General features: G+C 34.0%; 2 protein-coding genes and 1 non-coding gene across 4 annotated transcripts; 2 read left to right on the top strand and 1 right to left on the bottom strand.

Annotated features, from left to right (window-relative positions):
* Positions 1-10: 10 nt before the first annotated feature.
* Positions 11-3221, bottom strand: LOC104776395 (MA3 DOMAIN-CONTAINING TRANSLATION REGULATORY FACTOR 2). Of its 2 annotated transcripts, none has more exons than XM_010500454.3 (4): positions 2926-3221; positions 2378-2632; positions 2146-2210; positions 11-2054 (listed from the first exon to the last, which is right to left on the bottom strand). In XM_010500454.3, exons 2-4 carry the CDS (start codon positions 2562-2564, stop codon positions 183-185), a joined length of 2124 nt encoding a protein of 707 aa, XP_010498756.2. In that variant the 5' UTR covers positions 2565-2632; positions 2926-3221; the 3' UTR covers positions 11-182. The 2 variants fall into 2 exon arrangements, with proteins under 2 accessions (XP_010498756.2, XP_010498757.2); XM_010500455.3 differs by having other exon boundaries at positions 2764-3096.
* A 4032-nt stretch (positions 3222-7253) lies between these two features.
* LOC147946716 (uncharacterized) lies at positions 7254-7691 on the top strand. Its single transcript, XM_087507221.1, has one exon. It carries the CDS (start codon positions 7254-7256, stop codon positions 7689-7691), a length of 438 nt encoding a protein of 145 aa, XP_087363347.1.
* Positions 7692-11776: 4085 nt separating this feature from the next.
* Positions 11777-11883, top strand: LOC147946715 (small nucleolar RNA R71). Its single transcript, XR_015595680.1, has one exon. It is a non-coding gene; the product is annotated as a small nucleolar RNA R71 (small nucleolar RNA).
* Positions 11884-18530: the final 6647 nt, after the last annotated feature.

Raw genomic sequence — 18530 nt, 5'->3', positions numbered from 1 at the left:
AAAACGTCACTAAGACAAAAATATAATTTGTTTTCTGTAAGAGAAACGTCATCAAAAGTATCCAAAACTTTGAGTTTGCTTATAAAAAAAATAAAATAAAAGGAGTTTCAAAGGTAATTTTTGCGTGAAACCAACGTCTCTAAAAAAGGAGGTTTTGAGGTTGGTGTTCTAATTGTTAATAATCATCCAGACGAAGACGAGCCGTTCTGTTTCTTACTTTGTGATGATTCCTCAGATTCAGAAGCGAATGATTCGTCCAAGAACCCTTCAAGTTTGGCTCTTTCCACGCAGCTTGAAAACATTTTCGCAGCATCAGGGACATCCAAAGACAGATCTTCAAGTGATTCATCAACTCTTTTAAATCCTTTGGTCATCTGATATATCGTCACCAGTCCCGAATCAAAACACACTTTTAGTAGCTTCCATAACCGCTCCTCCTTCTCTTTCTCTTCTATGATCCTCACCACTGACTTCTTCACAACTTCGTGGTGAAAAAACGGCATTCCCAGTTCCTTCACGCACCTACATGCTTCTCTGAGGTCTCCACCTGAGACATACTCTTCTAGAAGAATCTGTATCTTCTCTTTCACTTCCTGCACGGTCGATCCCGGCGAATTTGTCTCGATTCCTCCTCCTCCCCAGCAACGTAAGATCCTTTCACCTGAAAGACGTGCTTTCAGCAATGTTTTCGCCATTTGGACCACTTTCTCGCCCACGCTTGAGCCTGCCTCGGGGGTCTGGTTTAACACTTCTTCCAGATCCCGTGGAGCTAGCACCTCGTCAACCACAGCTCTTGCTAAGAACATGGCAAGGTCTTCAACAACCACTGGGTTGTCTAAAGCAGTGTCGTCTGCAGATTCTATGAGCATCGAGAAGGCCTTTCTGACATCTTTGGGAGGGAAACCAAGAGTAGAGACAAGCACACAAGCCATCTCTTTCTCTCTTTTCTTCCTGTCCATTGCTAGAGTTATCAGATATTTGACAAAGATTGCGCGCAGCTGACTCGAAGATGCATCCAATTCGGTTTCTAGGCAATGCACAACCTCTGAAGTGTCACCTGAAAGGAAATACTCTCGGATGATGGACTTAGTCTTGTTTTTGAAAACATTGGCGCTGGAGTTTTCAAGCAACTTTTCTCCTGAATCAGCGGAGAGTGATTTCAGAGAAGAAGCACATAGCCATCCTTCAGAAGCCGCTTGAGAGATGAAAGACTGTAATACACGGCGTGCATCTGGTATGTCAAGAGACAAATCTTCAATTGAATCGATGATTCTGCTAAACCCTTTAGTCACCTGGGTGGAATTAATGAGACCCACCTCAATTGTATCTTTTAAGAGATCTAGCAGACTGGCTTGTGCTTTTCGCTTTTCCATGGCCATAATCAGTGCTCGTTTGACAATCTCATGATGAAAGAAGGGAACTTTCAATCCTTTGATGCATCTAAAAGCTTCGGTTTTGTCTCCACTCATCACAAACTCTTTCAACAAGTCGTTGATCCTTGCTTTCACATCGTCAGCAGTCCAGTTATCAGTACCTCCCCATCTCTTCTCAACAACTTCAGCATGAAGCGGAGTGGCTAGGTAGCTTTTCTCAGCCTTTCTGAGAACCTCGACACCTTTGGAGGAATCTGGCAACAACTTCATTTGTTTCTTGAGAAAAGCAGGAGGAAGAATGTCGTCAACAATGGCACGAGCGACGAAGACAGCAAGAACATCAACAGCATCGGGGATATCAACGGAGAAATCATCAGCGGAAGCGAGGAGTTTGTTGAAACCTCGGTGAACCTCAGGGGGATCAATGACATGAGCATAAAGGGTAGAGAGGAGAAAAGCAGCCATTTCTTTCTCTTTGTCATGTCTATCCATAGCCATGGAGACTAATTTCTTGACAAAATAGTAACGGTACTCAGGCATGCCAAGCTCCTTGAGTTCATTAGCAACGGAGACAACATCATTGGTGCCAAAGTATTCCTCGACAATAATAGTGGCCTTTTTTTTGTACTCAGTTAAATCAGCGTCCAAGCTTGCTGGATCGGAATGTCCATTGCCCCCATCCTGATTCCATCAAGTTAGTAATATCTTGCTTGTTTGTATATAGATTAATAAAAAAAAAACACAAGTAGAGAGAGAAGAGAGTCACACACACCTCAGGGGTATCAAAATCAGGGTGAGTGAGGAGGGCATCATCATCTTCACTCCCTTGCTCCACTACTGCATTAGTGAGAACAAAATCCAAAACCCATAGTATGTATATCAGACGAAGACATAACACAACAAGTCACTCTAAGTTAACCAAATAATAATAATAATATATACAACAACAGAAGAAGAAGAAGAGAGGAAGTAACAAAAAAAGAGAAAAAGAATAAAGGCGAGACCTTTAATAAGAGGAGGAGGGGAAGTAGTAGTATGTCTATGACTCTTGAGTAAATCCCCAGCCTGTGGCAATGGCGGAGGAGGAGATATATTCAATTGAAAAATGCAGGAAGGATCCGTTTTCTCACCCACAGAAGAAGAAGAAGAAACTGTAACTTGTTGTTGTTGTTGCTGCTTGTTAAACTCCATTCTCTTTTGAATCCTTCTTGCCAATTCCTCAATTTTGTTTTTTTTTTTTTTTTTGCCACACGAGAGCCCTTTAAATCAAAAATCAAAATCACCATAGAGTCAGTTAGTTTCTGCATTCTTTTTTCTAAACTGATCATTCATAAACAACACAAACTAACAAATTCAATCAAATATATATATATATATATATAACACACACCAAATCTTGGATTCAGGTCAAATACATCGATCCAGGAACGACACACAGAGAGACAAAAAAAAAAAAACCGCAAAAGAGGATCGATTCCACGAGGATTACTCTCTCTCTCTCGGATCGGAGGAGATGATAAAAGCGAATAAGAAAATTAAAATTAAAACGTACTCGAAAAAGGCAAGGCTCGGCCAGAGAGAGAGAGAGAGAGAGTGCAACAGCGACGCCGGCGATGAAGCAGGCGTCTCTGGGCTGGAGTCGAGATCGAACACGATGAGGAGATAGAATTTAATTTTAATTAATTATAGTGCTTTTTTGCTCTGCTCCGTTTTTTAATAATATGAATTTAATTTTATTTTTGTAAAACAAAAAAACAATAAATAAGCCTCTCTAATCAAAAAAAAAAAAAAAAAAATGCTTTCCCCCGTGAAATTTGCTTACCTCTTTTGAGTCTTTTACGCTCCTTCACTATCTCTCTCTCTTTCATTAAAATTACATAGCTAAAAATATATATATATATATATATATATATTCATGCTTACACTTTTGTAGTTTCAGTGCCTAAATGGAATAAAATGAGATAACTATATTTTTGTATAAACATAAATTAGTTGGATGTGTATATCAACAACTCATTTAGGGCATTCCCATTAGACATACGGTATATGAGTATCTAAAAACATTAATTTAACTAGGCTTTAACCTGCCGTACAATGCAAGACTATATATTTAAAATTAAAACAAAAACGTAACTTTTGGTAGATTAACTATATATATGGCTAATATTTTGTAAATTTTAAATATATATCCCTTATATTTATATAATTTAGGTTTACTGGTTTAAAAATTAAGGTTTACTTTTAAAATGTTAAATTCAGAATATAACATGTGGTATACCGTAGTATTGTTTGTTTATTTTTCATAATCGTACGTAATTTAATAAACTTAATTAGATATGCCTAATATTCAAATGTCGATGGTATTAACAAAATAATGAACTGATGATTTACTAACATTCAATGAAATAATTTTCAGTTTATATTAATACCCAAATTCATCCCGCTAGATATCCAAACACAATTTTTGTTCTTTGCATAAGTACAAAATGCACGTTTTTCAAAATCTAAATAACTAAAAATGCAAAAAAATACATTACCAAAAATCTTGCTAATCAAGTATACATTATCTTCAAAATATCTTAATTTTAGAATTGTTTACATATGATTCAAAAATAAGTTATGAAATATGATAATTCTTTTTATTTTCCTTTTTTTTTTGCAGATAAAAACGGACAACGTAAAGATTTATTTCAGATTTGCATATACATTTTTATTGTTAGCATTAAATATTGTAATGAAGTAAGGAGATATTTTAGGAAATATTTAGGAATTTTACAAAACAAATATTTAATGAGATATGGTAATTAGTTGTTGATTGATTAAGGAGATATTTTAGGAATTTTTGTTCTGCACAAAATCTTGGTTTTAAATATTTTTGTTCTAAATTTACCACCGCCGGTATACTGCGGGCAATATTTTCTTGACCGAAAACTTTGAAATTTGAAGTTATAATTGTTTGTTGATTTTATTCAGTGTTTGAAATCGTATAATTGTATTTTGATTGTTAATTTTAGGATTTAATCTTTGATTTATTGCATGACATTTTTGTTTACATAAGTGTAATTTAATTAAAATTTTTAATATTCTAATATTGATGGTGTTAATAAAATAATAATAAGATAAACACCAAATTAATAGTATTTTAATTTATATATATATATATATATATCAACCCAAATCTGTCCTGCTATATAACCGTGATATTGAAAACTAAAACAATTCTTTTGACATAGGCATTTAATTTAGTATTTACTTGAATTACTTTAGTAACCTACAAGATAATTTTTACATTTACATGTTACATTTTTATTGTAATTTAGTAAATGCATTTAAAACATGAAATTACACACTATAGAATCTGGTAGATCAAATGAACCATCTAAATGTCTTTACGTTGGCGTACATTACTTTACATAGTCTTACTTTACAGAGTTTACTCTAAATGAGTTTTGTTAACTTAAAGTATATAAGAGCCTTTAATGATAATAGTTAGGTAGTGATTCTAATTGTTTAGGAAAGTTGCGATTAGGGGGGATTAATTGTTTAAAAAATCGGGAAGCTTATAACATAGTAATTGTCAATCCAAAAAACATAAAATATGATAAATATTTTGTTATTTAAAAGTATTAGTTTGATGCTAATAGACTTGGGCGTTTATAAGAGAGAGAAATATAATCAAATTATATTTATAAATTAAAATTAAAAATATTTAATACTAATAGCATGATTATAAATAAATTTGAACTTGAAGATTTATTTCATAAATGTCCCCAAAAATGTATATATAAATAATTTTATAGTTTATAAATGATTTATTTAAGTTTTAACTAATAAAAAAAGACATGACCCAATCTCATAATGACATGTGGTTGACACCCATTACCATAGTATCATAAATTATTTGGGCAGAGACACAATATTTAAACTGTTTCAAACCTTTTATTATTTTTAAAATTTTTAATATACTGATACTCAATAAGGGGGAGGTATTGGTTTAGGATTTAGAAAGAATTTTAATGATTTTATGTTCTTGCTGATTGTTAGAATCATAGAAAATTGAAAGTTAAAAATAAAGGATTCTAAGAGATTGTTTAGAAAGTTTTTTAAAATCTTGATGATATGTTTTTTCAAATCTTGTAAAATCTTTCTATTTGATGAAAGAGTTTTCATGACTTTTGTTATGAAGGAAATGATATAAAATCCTAAACCAATAACATAAAATTTGAATTCATTAACAATCCAAGATTCTTTTGTTTTAGTTGAATAACATAAAACTTTTAATGACTTTATAAAACTCTTAATCCAATAACACTAGATTTATCAAGATTTTAGATAACTTTTTACAAATCCACAACCAATAACACCAAATTTTTAAAGAGTTTTTAAAAGTCTTGATTGAATAACAACATATTTTACCTAACTTTTAAAGTCATTAAAATTCTTTCTAAATCCTAAACCAATACCTCCCCCTAAAAGATGTGGGATGAAAATGCTCTTATATGTCAATTGGAAGTCTTTCCTATCAAAAGATAAGATCCATTAACATCACTTCATGTTCTTCAAATATTAAAGTGAATTATGTAACTTCATATATAAAAAACTTTAAAATACTAAACAATTACTTAAGTTGTAAAAAGGTTTCGCTATACTGTACTCTGTAAATAGTGGGGGTTAAATGAGCCTCTAATTTCATCTTTTAACCCCAAATTTTCAAAGTTTATATAGTAATAAAGATAATAAGAGAGACCAAACAAAAACAAACCACGTTTATTTTACATTTTTACTAAAATAGTAGAAGCTTTCGAATCCAATTATGATGATTTTTAGAGTTAGTTTATCTGGTTATGTTGAACCGGTGATTTATATATATAAACCTGATAAATTGTACAAGTACAACATTCATTTCACAAATAAATTAAGGTTGAAGTGTTACATATTTAGATCGTTCTAAACCCGTATCAAATTAAGCCCTAACAACTAAAAAAGATAAATTCGACTATTCGAGATTGATTAAAAGGCTTTTCAAACTGACGGCTGGATCACCCACGTGGAAAAGTCAGGGTTGCGGGCTGTGGAGCTTACATTTGAGAACGATGCTACAAAAACGCAGCATGACCCAAAAAAACATATAAGGATATTATTATGCTTGATCCTTTTTGTAATTTCAGTTTCTATTTTTGTGCGCTCGACTCTCAATCTATCGTGGGTTTAATATGTATCCATTGTGAAGTGTTTGTATTCCATAATTGTTCTTTATCTTTAAAAAAACAGATTATTAGACTTAAATGGAGATTTAACCTTTTGCCCATATAACTATAGAAAGCGAGATAGAATAGACACATTCGCGATTTGGTTGAAAATTTTCTTATGGTATGTTGTACTTGCTATGATGGATAAAGCAAATTTGGTTATATTTTTCTAATGATATGGTATTATATTTGAGCGATTATATTTATGTTCAAGATTTTCACTAATAGAAGATGTTTTAAATTAAAATCCACTTGGTTACATAGCTACAAATTTAAGAAACAATTTTAAATTTTGTCAATTTATGTTTTAATTTCATTAAGAAATTTAATTCATAGTAATACATTTGCTGACCTTCGAATCCCAGATTCTTTGGAATGGAATAAAGAAAAGATCTCTAGTATCTTCCTAGAACTCGAAAGCCATATTTGTACCCTGATCCCAAGTAAAACAGCTACCCTTGATCGTTGGGCTTGACTCCCAAACCCTGATGGCATCTACACCACAAAATCAAGATACTTTGAGGCTCTAAATCAGGAGGCCGTTGGAGAAGTTGAACTACAACAATCCCCAGATTCCCTTTTCAACTGGAAAGCAAATATTTGGGCCCTAGAGACATCACCAAAGACAAAGATGCTATTGTGGAAAGCTGCTCAAAATGCTTTACCAGTGGGGTCAAATCTCGTACATCGTCATATCTCTGAGTCAAGCTCCTGCCCTCGTTGCGGCAAACCAGAAACAGAACTTCATCTATTCTTCCTCTGCCAATTCGCTTCAACAGTCTGGAATTTAGCCCCTATGGACAAAAATGTAATCGAGGACAACCCCCAATTAATACAAGAGGGAATCGCAAAGGGTTTAAAGGGTACATGTTTACCTCCAACCAGAATTGGGGCTGGTCCCCTGCTACCGTGGATCTTCTGGTCATTATGGACCTCCAGAAACCAATTCGTGTTTAGTGAGACACGAATCTCAGAGCAGGAAACCATCTGTCTAGCCATCACCGAGCAAAATAATGGCAACAGAGCCAGCACCTCAATAAATCCACCACCCCGATTAAGCCTCCTATAACTCGACCCACATCTCTGACCCAAATCTGTCAAGGAACCATCATATGTTGTACGAATGCATCCTGGGTACCCAATGGACAGACGGGACTTGGCTGGGTGTTTCAAGATGGAGAAGATAATTTAATTACCCAAGGATCGATGTCAACAATGGCGGTAAGAAACCCTTTAGTGGCCGAAGCGATGGCAACTCTCACTGCGGTCAGAGTTGCAATCGAATCGGGATTTACTCGCCTTCACTTCGCTTCAGACTCACTTAAGCTAGTCAAAGCCCTCAATTCCAAGATCCACCCAAAGGAACTTCACGGGATTCTACATGATATCCTGCATCTATCATCTACTTTCAATTTGTGTACCTTTAATTTTATCCCAAGAGAGAACAATCGTCTAGCTGATGCTTTGGCGGAGAACTGTCCAGTTTAGGGTGTAAAACTTTTATCTAATGAAGAGCTGTGTTTCAAAAAAAAAAAAAAAAAAACCCAAAAAAACATATAAGGAGTTTATTATGCTTAATCCTTTTTGTAATTTCAGTTTCTATTTTTGTGCGCTCGACTCTATCTATTGTGGGTTTAATATGTATCCATTGTGAAGTGTTTGTATTCCATAATTGTTCTTTGTCTTTAAAAAAAAACAGATTATTAGACTCAAATGGAGATTTAACCTTTTGCCCATATAACCATAGAAAGCGAGATAGAATAGACACATTCGCGATTTGGTTGAAAATTTTCTTATGGTATGTTGTACTTGCTATGATGGATAAAGCAAATTGGTTATATTTTTCTAATGATATGGTATTATATTTGGGCGATTATGTTTAGGTTCAAGATTTTCACTAATAGAAGATGTTTTAAATTAAAATTCACTTGGTTACATAGCTACAAATTTAAGAAACAATTTTAAATTTTGTCAATTTATGTTTTAATTTCATTAAAAAATTTAATTCATAGTAATACATTTGCTGACCTTCGAATCCCAGGTTCTTTGGAATGGAATAAGGAAAAGATATCTAGTATCTTCCCAGAACTCGAAAGCGATATTTGTACCCTGATCCCAAGTAAAACAGCTACCCTTGATCGCTGGGCTTGGCTCCCAAACCCTGATGGCATCTACACCACAAAATCAGGATACTTTGAGGCTCTAAATCAAAAGCCGCCTACACCGGGTTTAACACGTTTTGATTTGTATCACGAATGACAACAACGACACAGACTTTATTATCTGGAAGTGACCATAGGACCCAATAACGTCCATGTAATGGTTTACGTATGTGGATCGCTAAAGATGATGGAATTTACCATAACGGGAAATTAGTTGCTAAATGGCAAGTTTAATTTAATTAAAAATTGTGTTTTTTCGCATTGTAATTATTTTTTTTCTTTCTTATTACAACTTTTTGTAATAAATAAATAAGACTCTCTAATAGATAACAATAATAAATAAGTTAAAAAGTATTCTTCCCCATTAATTTGCTTAATTATCTCTTATGAGTCTTTTAGGCTCCTTCACTCTCTCTCTCTCTCTTTTTTTCCCTCAATTACATATATATTCTTCATGCTAATTATACTTTTGTAGTCTCATTGCCTAAATAGAATAAAATCATATACATGTTCTTTTGAAATGGGTGATTTCCAAACGCCCTGACACAGAAAGAGGCATCAAATTGACACTAGCTCTCAAGTCACATAAACATCTTTCAAACATGAATCTTCCAATTTGACAAGATAATACAAAACTCCCTGTATCTCCAAGCTTCTTAGGAATCTTAATCGATATGATGGCATTGCATTCAGCACTAATCATCTCTGTCTCCTCTTTCAAGTGTGCCATTGCAAGGATTTTCTCCTTGTTCCTTTGTTGTTTTTCCTGCTCCTCAAAATGCACATATGCCTTCCCATTTGAAATCATCATGACTCCTTCTTCAATGCTTTTCTTGTTAGATAATAACATCATTATTCTACCTATTTTAGCTATAGTTTTAGTATGCATTTAGGAAGAGTTTAGTATGATTTCAAGGTTTTAATGTCTATTATCAAGTATTTTAGGTTTCAAGAAGGCTTTACAGGTTTTATAGCAAAAAGGACCAAAAGGCAAAGAAAATACGTTTTAGGAAAGATTCAGAGCTTTACAGTATGGGCAACTTTTGAAGAACTTTCAGAACTCACATTTCGAGTTGGTGTCTATGGAAATCTTAGAGAGTCATCTTTCTTCTCGAAGTGGAATCAAGTCAATCCATTCAGTCATCAGGAAGTTATGCCCGATTTTCCGAGACGTGTTACAAACCAACGTAAGGAGAACCAACCAGCCAATAGGCTTTTATTGAAGGCCTGACCAGCGACCATCACGGCTGCTCAGTCCAAGTCTTCACCATGTTCTAGAAGCTTCCTACGCCACCCTTTGCCATGCACTTGACAAGAAAAGACGTTTCTACCCTTACAAAACCCTTAACCTAGACAAAACCCTATAAATACTCTTCTAAGCCCTAGGGTTTAGAGTGTGCCTTCAAAGTGCCTTCACTCTGACTCCAAAGAGCCGACGACCAGAAGAGAAGCAGCCACGACCAGCAGCTCTCTCTCGTCCATCTCTTGAAGCTTTGAAGTTCACCAAACTCTTTCTATTCTATTTGTTTTGTTCTTTGTTTTCTAAATGAAGAAGATCCTACACTTTGTTTGACAATCGTTAAAGTAATATCTAAATCCCTTTTCTCTATTTATTCTTTTATGTTTATGAATTGTTTAAACCTTGATTTGATGATTCCCTTAAACATGCTAGAGTAGTTCTCTAGTTGGGTTTAAAGGGATAAATCAAAGGGGGGAGATGATCTTAGTTTATGTGACAATTTTTAGGGTTTGTTAGATTTAAATTATGTTTATTCTATGCTTTAATTCTAAGTCTTTGCTTAATACTTTAAGTTAGCCTCATGAAGTAACTATGATCTAAAGTGTGTGTGCTTTACCAAAAGCTTGCATGTGTGCTTGACCTAGCTTAGATGTGTGAGGCGTCATAGGAAGCACATACCCCTTACCTATGGAATTTCATGGATTAGAATTAAACCTGTTTTAAATGCTTTAATCTATGCATCGTTGTCTGCGACAGTTGAGTCTCGGAGTATAGTGATCTTAGCCTGTTAGCTTGTGATCTATAAGTTAACGGTTCATTCGTGTTTCGTAGTCTGAGTTTTAGATAAACAAACTAATCCTAAACTTTCCTAGATAGATAGATCATCGATCCCCTACGATTCCCCTTTATGTCCAACGCTTGTTTTATTTATTTTACTTGCATTTTTATTTACATTTATTTGCTTACTTACCGTGACAACCAAAACCCCCCTTTTTATTGAGTCCTAGCCTTACTTACTTCCGACGGATTCCGTCAAACAACAACTCTCTCTCTGTGTGATCAATCCTTAAATACTACTACCGATTAGCTGTGCACTTGCAGCCGTTGTGTGGTCTTTTTAAGGTAAAAGATTGGAGCGAAATAAACCACACATCACAAGCTTTTTGGCGCCGTTTCTGGGGAGAGATTGTTGTTTACAAGAGTCTAGGAACTAGAGTAACGTCTAGTACTCCTTACTTTTTAATGTTTCTTTTTGTTTTTCATTGTTTCAGGAGACCTTGAGGATGAACCTCGACGCTCTCCCAAGAGATTTTGAGAATCTCACTATTGCTGAGCTCATGTCACGCTACCGAGCCACGGACGAAGACCCATCCAGTCCGCAAGTCACTTGCTGCAAGGTTCACGTATTGGTCACTCTCGACCAGGTGTTGTACCATCACTTAGGCGACCTTGTTGCAGTTCTTTTACTCGACCATCTGAAGGCCGAGCACCTATGGGGCCAGATTACTGCCTAGCTGCTCCACTTTTGCAGGCAACTCAACAATCTGTTTTGATTCTCCTCCTTCACTGCTTCTCACAGTTCTGTCATAATCAACACAATGGTTGATGTTACTAGCTGCAAGATTCTCAATTAACTGCTGAGCTTCTCCTTTTTTTTTGGTCATGAAATCTACATTGCTAGCTGTATCCAAAGCCATTTTATACCTCTCATCAACTCCTCTGTAGAATGTGCTCATGAGTGATTCTGGAGCAAAGCCATGGTGAGGACACTCTCGCTTGTTATCCTTGAACCTTTCCCAAGCTTCGTGGAATGATTCAGTGGCGTGTTGCTGAAAATTTGAAATTTTATTCCTGAGAAGGGTAGTTCTTGCTTGAGTGAAGTATTGTGCCAAGAATGCAGCCTTGTACTCATCCCATGTTTGGACAAAATCCCTATCCAACGACTTAAACCAACGAAAAGCTTTGTCTGCAAGAGAAAATGAGAACAACCTACATTTGACATCATTATCAGACAATGTATTCATCTTTGTTATACCACATATGTCCTCAAAGTTATCCAAGTGATACACTGGATTTTCAGATGGGAGACCATGAAATTGACTTAAAATCTTGTCTGGGTATTGTAGGATGTTGGATGCCTCCCTGAAATGTCTGAGCATTGGGAGCATCATGGTCTCTAAGAGTGCACCGAGGAGGTGATGCTCTTTGGTTCAACGCAGCTACGCGGGCAGCTTCTCCGCGTGCAGCTGTTTGGGCAGCCTCTCCATTAGTAGGAGGAATAATGTTCTCAGCAGTAGGAGCATCCTCAAACTCTCCATTATGTTCACCACCAACATTACCAGCATTTCGACCAGCTAAACCATCAGCCATTTCAACAACTCTTTTCTTTCTCCTGTTCTCTCTCTCAAACTTTCCTAAGTTCTCGTGATATTCTTCTAGGTGTGAAGAACCTGCACTTGAGGTTATACACCTGAAGAACACCAAAAAGAAAGAAATAAAGAGTATTAGTTAACACTTGTAAATAAAAATGCTCTAGAGTATAAACTAATCATAAATCTCTAGGTAACGCAATTTGTCCCCAACAACGGCGCCAACTTGATTGCTCGAGTATTTACCCGATACACTTAATCGCAAGGCAGTATATGCGGGGTCGAATCCACAAGGAACAATGGCACACTAAAGATTTGCGAGACTTGTAAATAGCTAAAGCGAATGAATGTTTGTTTGTTTGGTTTCAGAAATTGTAAATAAAAATGAGGTAAATAAAATGATTTAACTTACGGGATTAAAACATTGGGATATAGGGTATTTCAGAGATCAATGATCAATGGGAAAATGAAACAAGGAATTCAATAGTTAAGAACCGTTCTAGAACATGAACACAAGATTTGACTAACCCTCTTTCAAGGTATTATCAAATAAGTTCACTAAGATCACAATATCCCCTAACATCAACTTTCACAGGTTAGAGAAATATTGCTCAATTCATAATGGTTCAGGCATTCTATCGAACACTTGTGATGCATAGAAAAACCTAGAATCTAGAACAAGGTGATCAGTCCTATTCTAGCATTAAGAGCATATGAATCAAAGAACCACAAAAAATAGAATTCCCAATTAACAATTAAACCATTAAATCATTTGATCCCCTACTTAGAATCCTAAAACCCAATTAGGTGATTACTCACACATATTGAAAGCAACAACACAAAGAGATGAAGAAGACATAATTAAATTGATGAAATAAAATGAGGAAAGAGTTTAGAAATCTTCTCCAAATTGTCAAAGAGGATGAATTGTAATCTCCAAAAATGACTTACAAAAGTCTCAATGTGCAGAAAAACTCAGAAAAATAGAATATATGTTGCTAATTAGGTCATCAGGTATTTATACCCTTCATAAAATAAAAGAAATAAAATAAAAGTGAAAATAGAAAAATTCAAGAAAAGAAAATAAGTATCTGGAACCCAGACAGAAAGACAGCTGACTTCATTAGACTTCAACAGATTTTTCTACCGACTTCACCAGACTTGTCCATGGCATAAACTTCACCAGACTTCTTCAGACTTGTCTACAGACTTCACTAGACTTGTCTATAGACTTCACCAGACCTCTCCAGACTTGTCTACAGACTTCACCAGACTTGTCTACAGACTTCACCAGACTTCTCTAGACTTATCCAAACTTTATGATTCAGTTCAACTTGAAGATATCCAAAAGTTACTTCCTGCTTCTTTATTCCAGTTAAACTTGAATCCAACCTAAAAACTCCAAATCTAGCACATCGTTTACATCTAATCACAACTCAAGAAAAAACCAAAAAAACACAAACGAGGGAGAATGATGCAACAAATGACTCAAAACAAATACTAAATAAAAGACAAAAGACACCAAAAACACAATACATCATATTTAACCAAAAATAATAATATAAAGAGTTTATTATGCTTAATCCTTTTTGTAAATTCAGTTTCTCTTTATGTGAGCTTGACTATCTATCGTAGGTTTAATATTTATCCATTGTGAAATGTCTGTACTCCGTGATTGTTCTTTATCTTTAAAAAAAAAACTAATTTGTTCTTTGTGTAATACAAACTAGTTGGCAAACCCAAAAATTAAGTTTCTTACACATAGATATAAACTTAGGAAAGAGAAGAAAGCTGCGAAAGGAAAAAATCAGTGTGATGATTTTAGAGGACGCAACATGGAATGAGAAGAGCCACACGACATGTGCAAGGTCACGTTAAGTTTTCTTTTTTTTTTTTTTTTTTTTTTTTTTTTTTTTTTTTTTTGTTCACCGGTCACGTTAAGTTAAGTGGTCTTTGCGGTGTTGGGTTCGGTGGAATCTTAGGGCGGTTAGGTCCCTTGTTGACTGCGACAAATTTTTATTTTCTTTTTGATAGTTATCAGATTTTCAGATATATATATATATATATTATATGGTGTGGAAGATGTAAAAAACCTATAGGATGGACCCAATAAGTTGAACTCGATATGAATATCTTCGATCTTAAATTATGATAATTAATCATCCTTCCATTGTTAGCCTTTTTAAGTTTTCATATGGGATAGTTATCGTATTTCGTCCATCAAATTTTTAACTTACAATATACTAAAACGACAATTTCATGTCAAACAGGTGTTATAATCACTGATATAGTGATATACTATACTATATGTAACTTTATGTTACAAGTCAATCCGTAAGTAAAATTACGTTAGAAGATTCAATTAGTTACATTAGTCATAATCCGTGTAGAAATCTTTTCTTTCCTTGCTTTGCTGGATTGATTTACATGAACGTTTAACATGGAGATGATAACCCCTATAAAGCTTAAAACGAAATAAAAAAACCAGAAAAAAAAAAACCAGAAAGCATATATAAGAGACCACATATATATCACATTATCACATAGGTTTTTTTTTATCGCGATTATTTTTTTCCTAATATGCATGTGCAAAGACTTTTTTGGGAAATTCTGGTGAGATTTATAGTACGAGTGACGACGAGTCGATTCCACTTCGTTTTAGTGCTGTCTTGTTCACGCATGCATGCGGCTGTTAAAACCGACCACAAAACTCCTGGCCTGGGTTCTAAAATAGAATGGGATAATAATTCTTATGATTTTGTTTTATTGGTCTTTTGTCAGATTTTAAAGCTTATAATGTCGGAGGATTATACGATTCATATAAAGTATGTGCATCGATAAGTTTTCAATTTGTTTACACAATTTCAATACCAATATCAACCATGCATGCAATTCAATTTTTCGCATTGTTCATACTGATGTCTTTTTCTTTATTCTATTCAATTTATAAACATATTTTGATATATAGATATATAATTTTGTAATTATATGGGAATTTGGGATTTTAAACTATTTATTACGTCTTAACTAAATATCCAAAAAATGAATCATATTTTAATCTATCTTATTATATAAAGTATGATTTCAAAAGTTACTAACTCACCAGATAGTAACATGTGTCAATTTAAAAATTACTAACTCATAAGATCGTGACAAGTGTCAATTTTACATGAATTTTTTTTAAAGAAATCTTTAAAGAAATCAAACAATAAAAAAAATTACTAATCATAAAATAATTATAAAGATAATATTATGATAAAGATACATGTAGTTCCTAAAAAAATCCTTCTACAATAATTATATTTATACAAAACAATCATATGTTATATTGAATTCTTGGCCTAATCCTAAAAGAAATAAAAATCTTATTATATAAAGATATGTAATCTCTCATATGTAGAAACCGCTAACGCGGAAAATAGAGATTTCTTTGTTCAATGGCGAGAATGCAGAAGGCTGGATACAACGTGTGGAGTAGTACTTCGAGATGGAAAATTTCTTGGAGAAGGAGAAGCTTAAGGCAGTCCGTATGTGCTTTGATGGCGATGCGTTAATATGGTATCGGTGGGAAACATATCATAATCCGTTCTTGGGGTGGGAGCAGGTGAAGGATAGGGTATTGGTGGAAAAAGGCTCTTACTACTCCGTTAAGACAAGTCCACCAGGAAGTATTGTAAAGACTTCATTGCTCTAGCGTCCAACGCTTTGGAGGTCACAGAGAAGGTGTTGGAGTTGGCGTTCATGATTGGGCTCAAGCCGAAGATACGTGCAGGAGTTAAGATGTTTGAGCCTTCGGGTCTTAAAAAAATGATGAGCCTTTCCAGAAAGTTGGAGGAGTACATGGTCAGGCAAACCATCACCAGAATCGTCGTCAGATGGTGGGGGAAGAACGACGCCACAGTCATGAGGTAAGAGAAAGCGAAGCACGGGCAAGACAATCTGCCTTCGTATTTGACGCACGCGGGATCCAAGAGATATAGAATAGTGGGAAGGATTCCAGCGAGTTAAACTCATCGAGCAAGTTGGAGAAGGAAGGACGGCCAATCTTCAGGGAATGCACTATAGTGAGTAACTCAGAACAATCAGTCTCGAAATGTTGACAAACGATCTCTTCAGCACGTATCGGCTCCATGACCCACAAAAACGCTTCTAACTCTGACTGTAGGGGGAGGGGCTCCATCTTAGTCACTTGGCCCCCAACAACAAAGTTCGCTCCTCACCAACGCAACACCACTAGTCCAATCCTGAATGCACATTGGTTGCTTTCCAAGAACCATCAACCTAACAATTAGGTGAAGAAACCTGGACATCCAAAGACGGAGATGGAGCTGACATGACCGCCGTAAAAGAAAGCGCCTCTTCTCAGGCTAACTTATCGCCCAAAGCCGGAGCAATTATATCATTCATCTCGATATCTAAACCTTGAACTTTTTATTTATTTATGGTCATCCAGATTGCCCATAAAATCCATGGTAATTGAAGAATTTGATCAGGATTACCCTGTTGAGAGGCACCCCTCCAGAAAACAAAATCAAAATTCGAGTACACCAACACATATGGAAAACCCTCTGACGAGACCAGAGTTAGAGATAAATCCCAAACTTCACACAAGCGAGAGCATCAACTGCAGAGTCGTACATTTTACACCAAATATCACACTGGACAATTCCGTCTATCAATTTATTTTTATAGATAATTTTTACTTACTAAAAATATTTATTTTATATTCTTTGTTAAATTTAATTTTATTTTAAAAGCTCTAAACCCGCACATCGGGCGGGTCCTAATCATCATCCACCTAATCAATATTTTTTTTGTTTTTGCATTAAAAATACTATTTTAAATAATCATTAATTTCTTATTTATTATTTATAATTAATAATACTTAAAAATAAATAAAAATGAATTAAATAAAATTGATTAAATTTTAAAATAGTATAAACAATAACATAATTTTTTATAGTAAATAATAAATATATAAAAATGAATTAAGTAAAATAAATGAAAATTTTAAAATATTAAAAATAATACTATGAATTTGTTATAGTAATAGTGTTATTATTCAAATTATAACCAAAAAATGATCATATTCCATAAATTTATAATAGGTTAACGAGTTTTAGAATGGAAGTAAGATTTTAATGCATGGTGGAGTAAAAAAATTTATGTAATCTATACTAATAAAAAGTAGGAGCTATAAGCTCCTAAAGGCGTCCACATAGGATTTTAAACCTCCAATTGTGATTAGACACTTCACTAATTAACATTTTTTAAAATCTCCAAAATTTTCTATATTAAGTATTATTTTAAACAAGCAATCAGCATTTGACATGTCATTCATTAACATTTTTTAAATTTCCAGAATTTTTTAGAAAAAGGAAAATTTTAAATTGATGGAAATAAAAGAACTATGCACAAAATCCCACATCGGCTAGAAATTTTTTAGATAATGGTTCAGAACCAATATAAATAAGATTAATATGCTTCTAAAAACGAATGAGCAGGAAAGCTTGATTTATCAGGCGTCCAAGTTAAAAAGTATATTCGGTTTGATCCGGTTTTTTATTTGATCAAACTAAAACTTTAAAAAGTTTGAAAAAAATAAATTATAATATTTAAAAACTTTAAAAGTTTTAATATTATAAATATTGAAACTTTTAAAAGTTATTAGCTTTTAAAAAGTTTTTAAATATTATAATTTTTAAATTTTAACATTCTTAGGTTGGTCGAAATTTAAACGTTTCCCTATTTAGACATTCTTAGCTTGGTCGAAATTCTATTATGGCAGATGATGCACTTGGACAACCCCGTTGTAGCGACATAGCACTAAAATTGTTCATCAAATTTTGTATATTTGCATTTAATATGAGATATCAATATGTTTAAATGGTCTCTATAATTAGGTCAACAATCGACATTCTTAGAATTTTTGAAAAGATGTTTTCATGGGATATGATTATAGAATGAACTCTTCTAAGGATAAAATATTAGAAGATTGTCGACAATATTGTTTAATTTTTCTGTGAGGTTCTTAAGTCATTTTTGTTATCACGTGATAAATTGATTTGACAGAAAAACATTATTTCGACACTAGACAAGATATGACATATATATAGATTAATAAAATAAGTACAGTT

The sequence above is a fragment of the Camelina sativa genome, chromosome 3, assembly GCF_030686135.1.
Source record: "Camelina sativa cultivar CO46 ecotype springtype chromosome 3, ASM3068613v1".
In the NCBI taxonomy this organism is placed as follows: Eukaryota; Viridiplantae; Streptophyta; class Magnoliopsida; order Brassicales; family Brassicaceae; genus Camelina; species Camelina sativa.
This window is presented reverse-complemented; position numbering and strand designations above follow the sequence as displayed.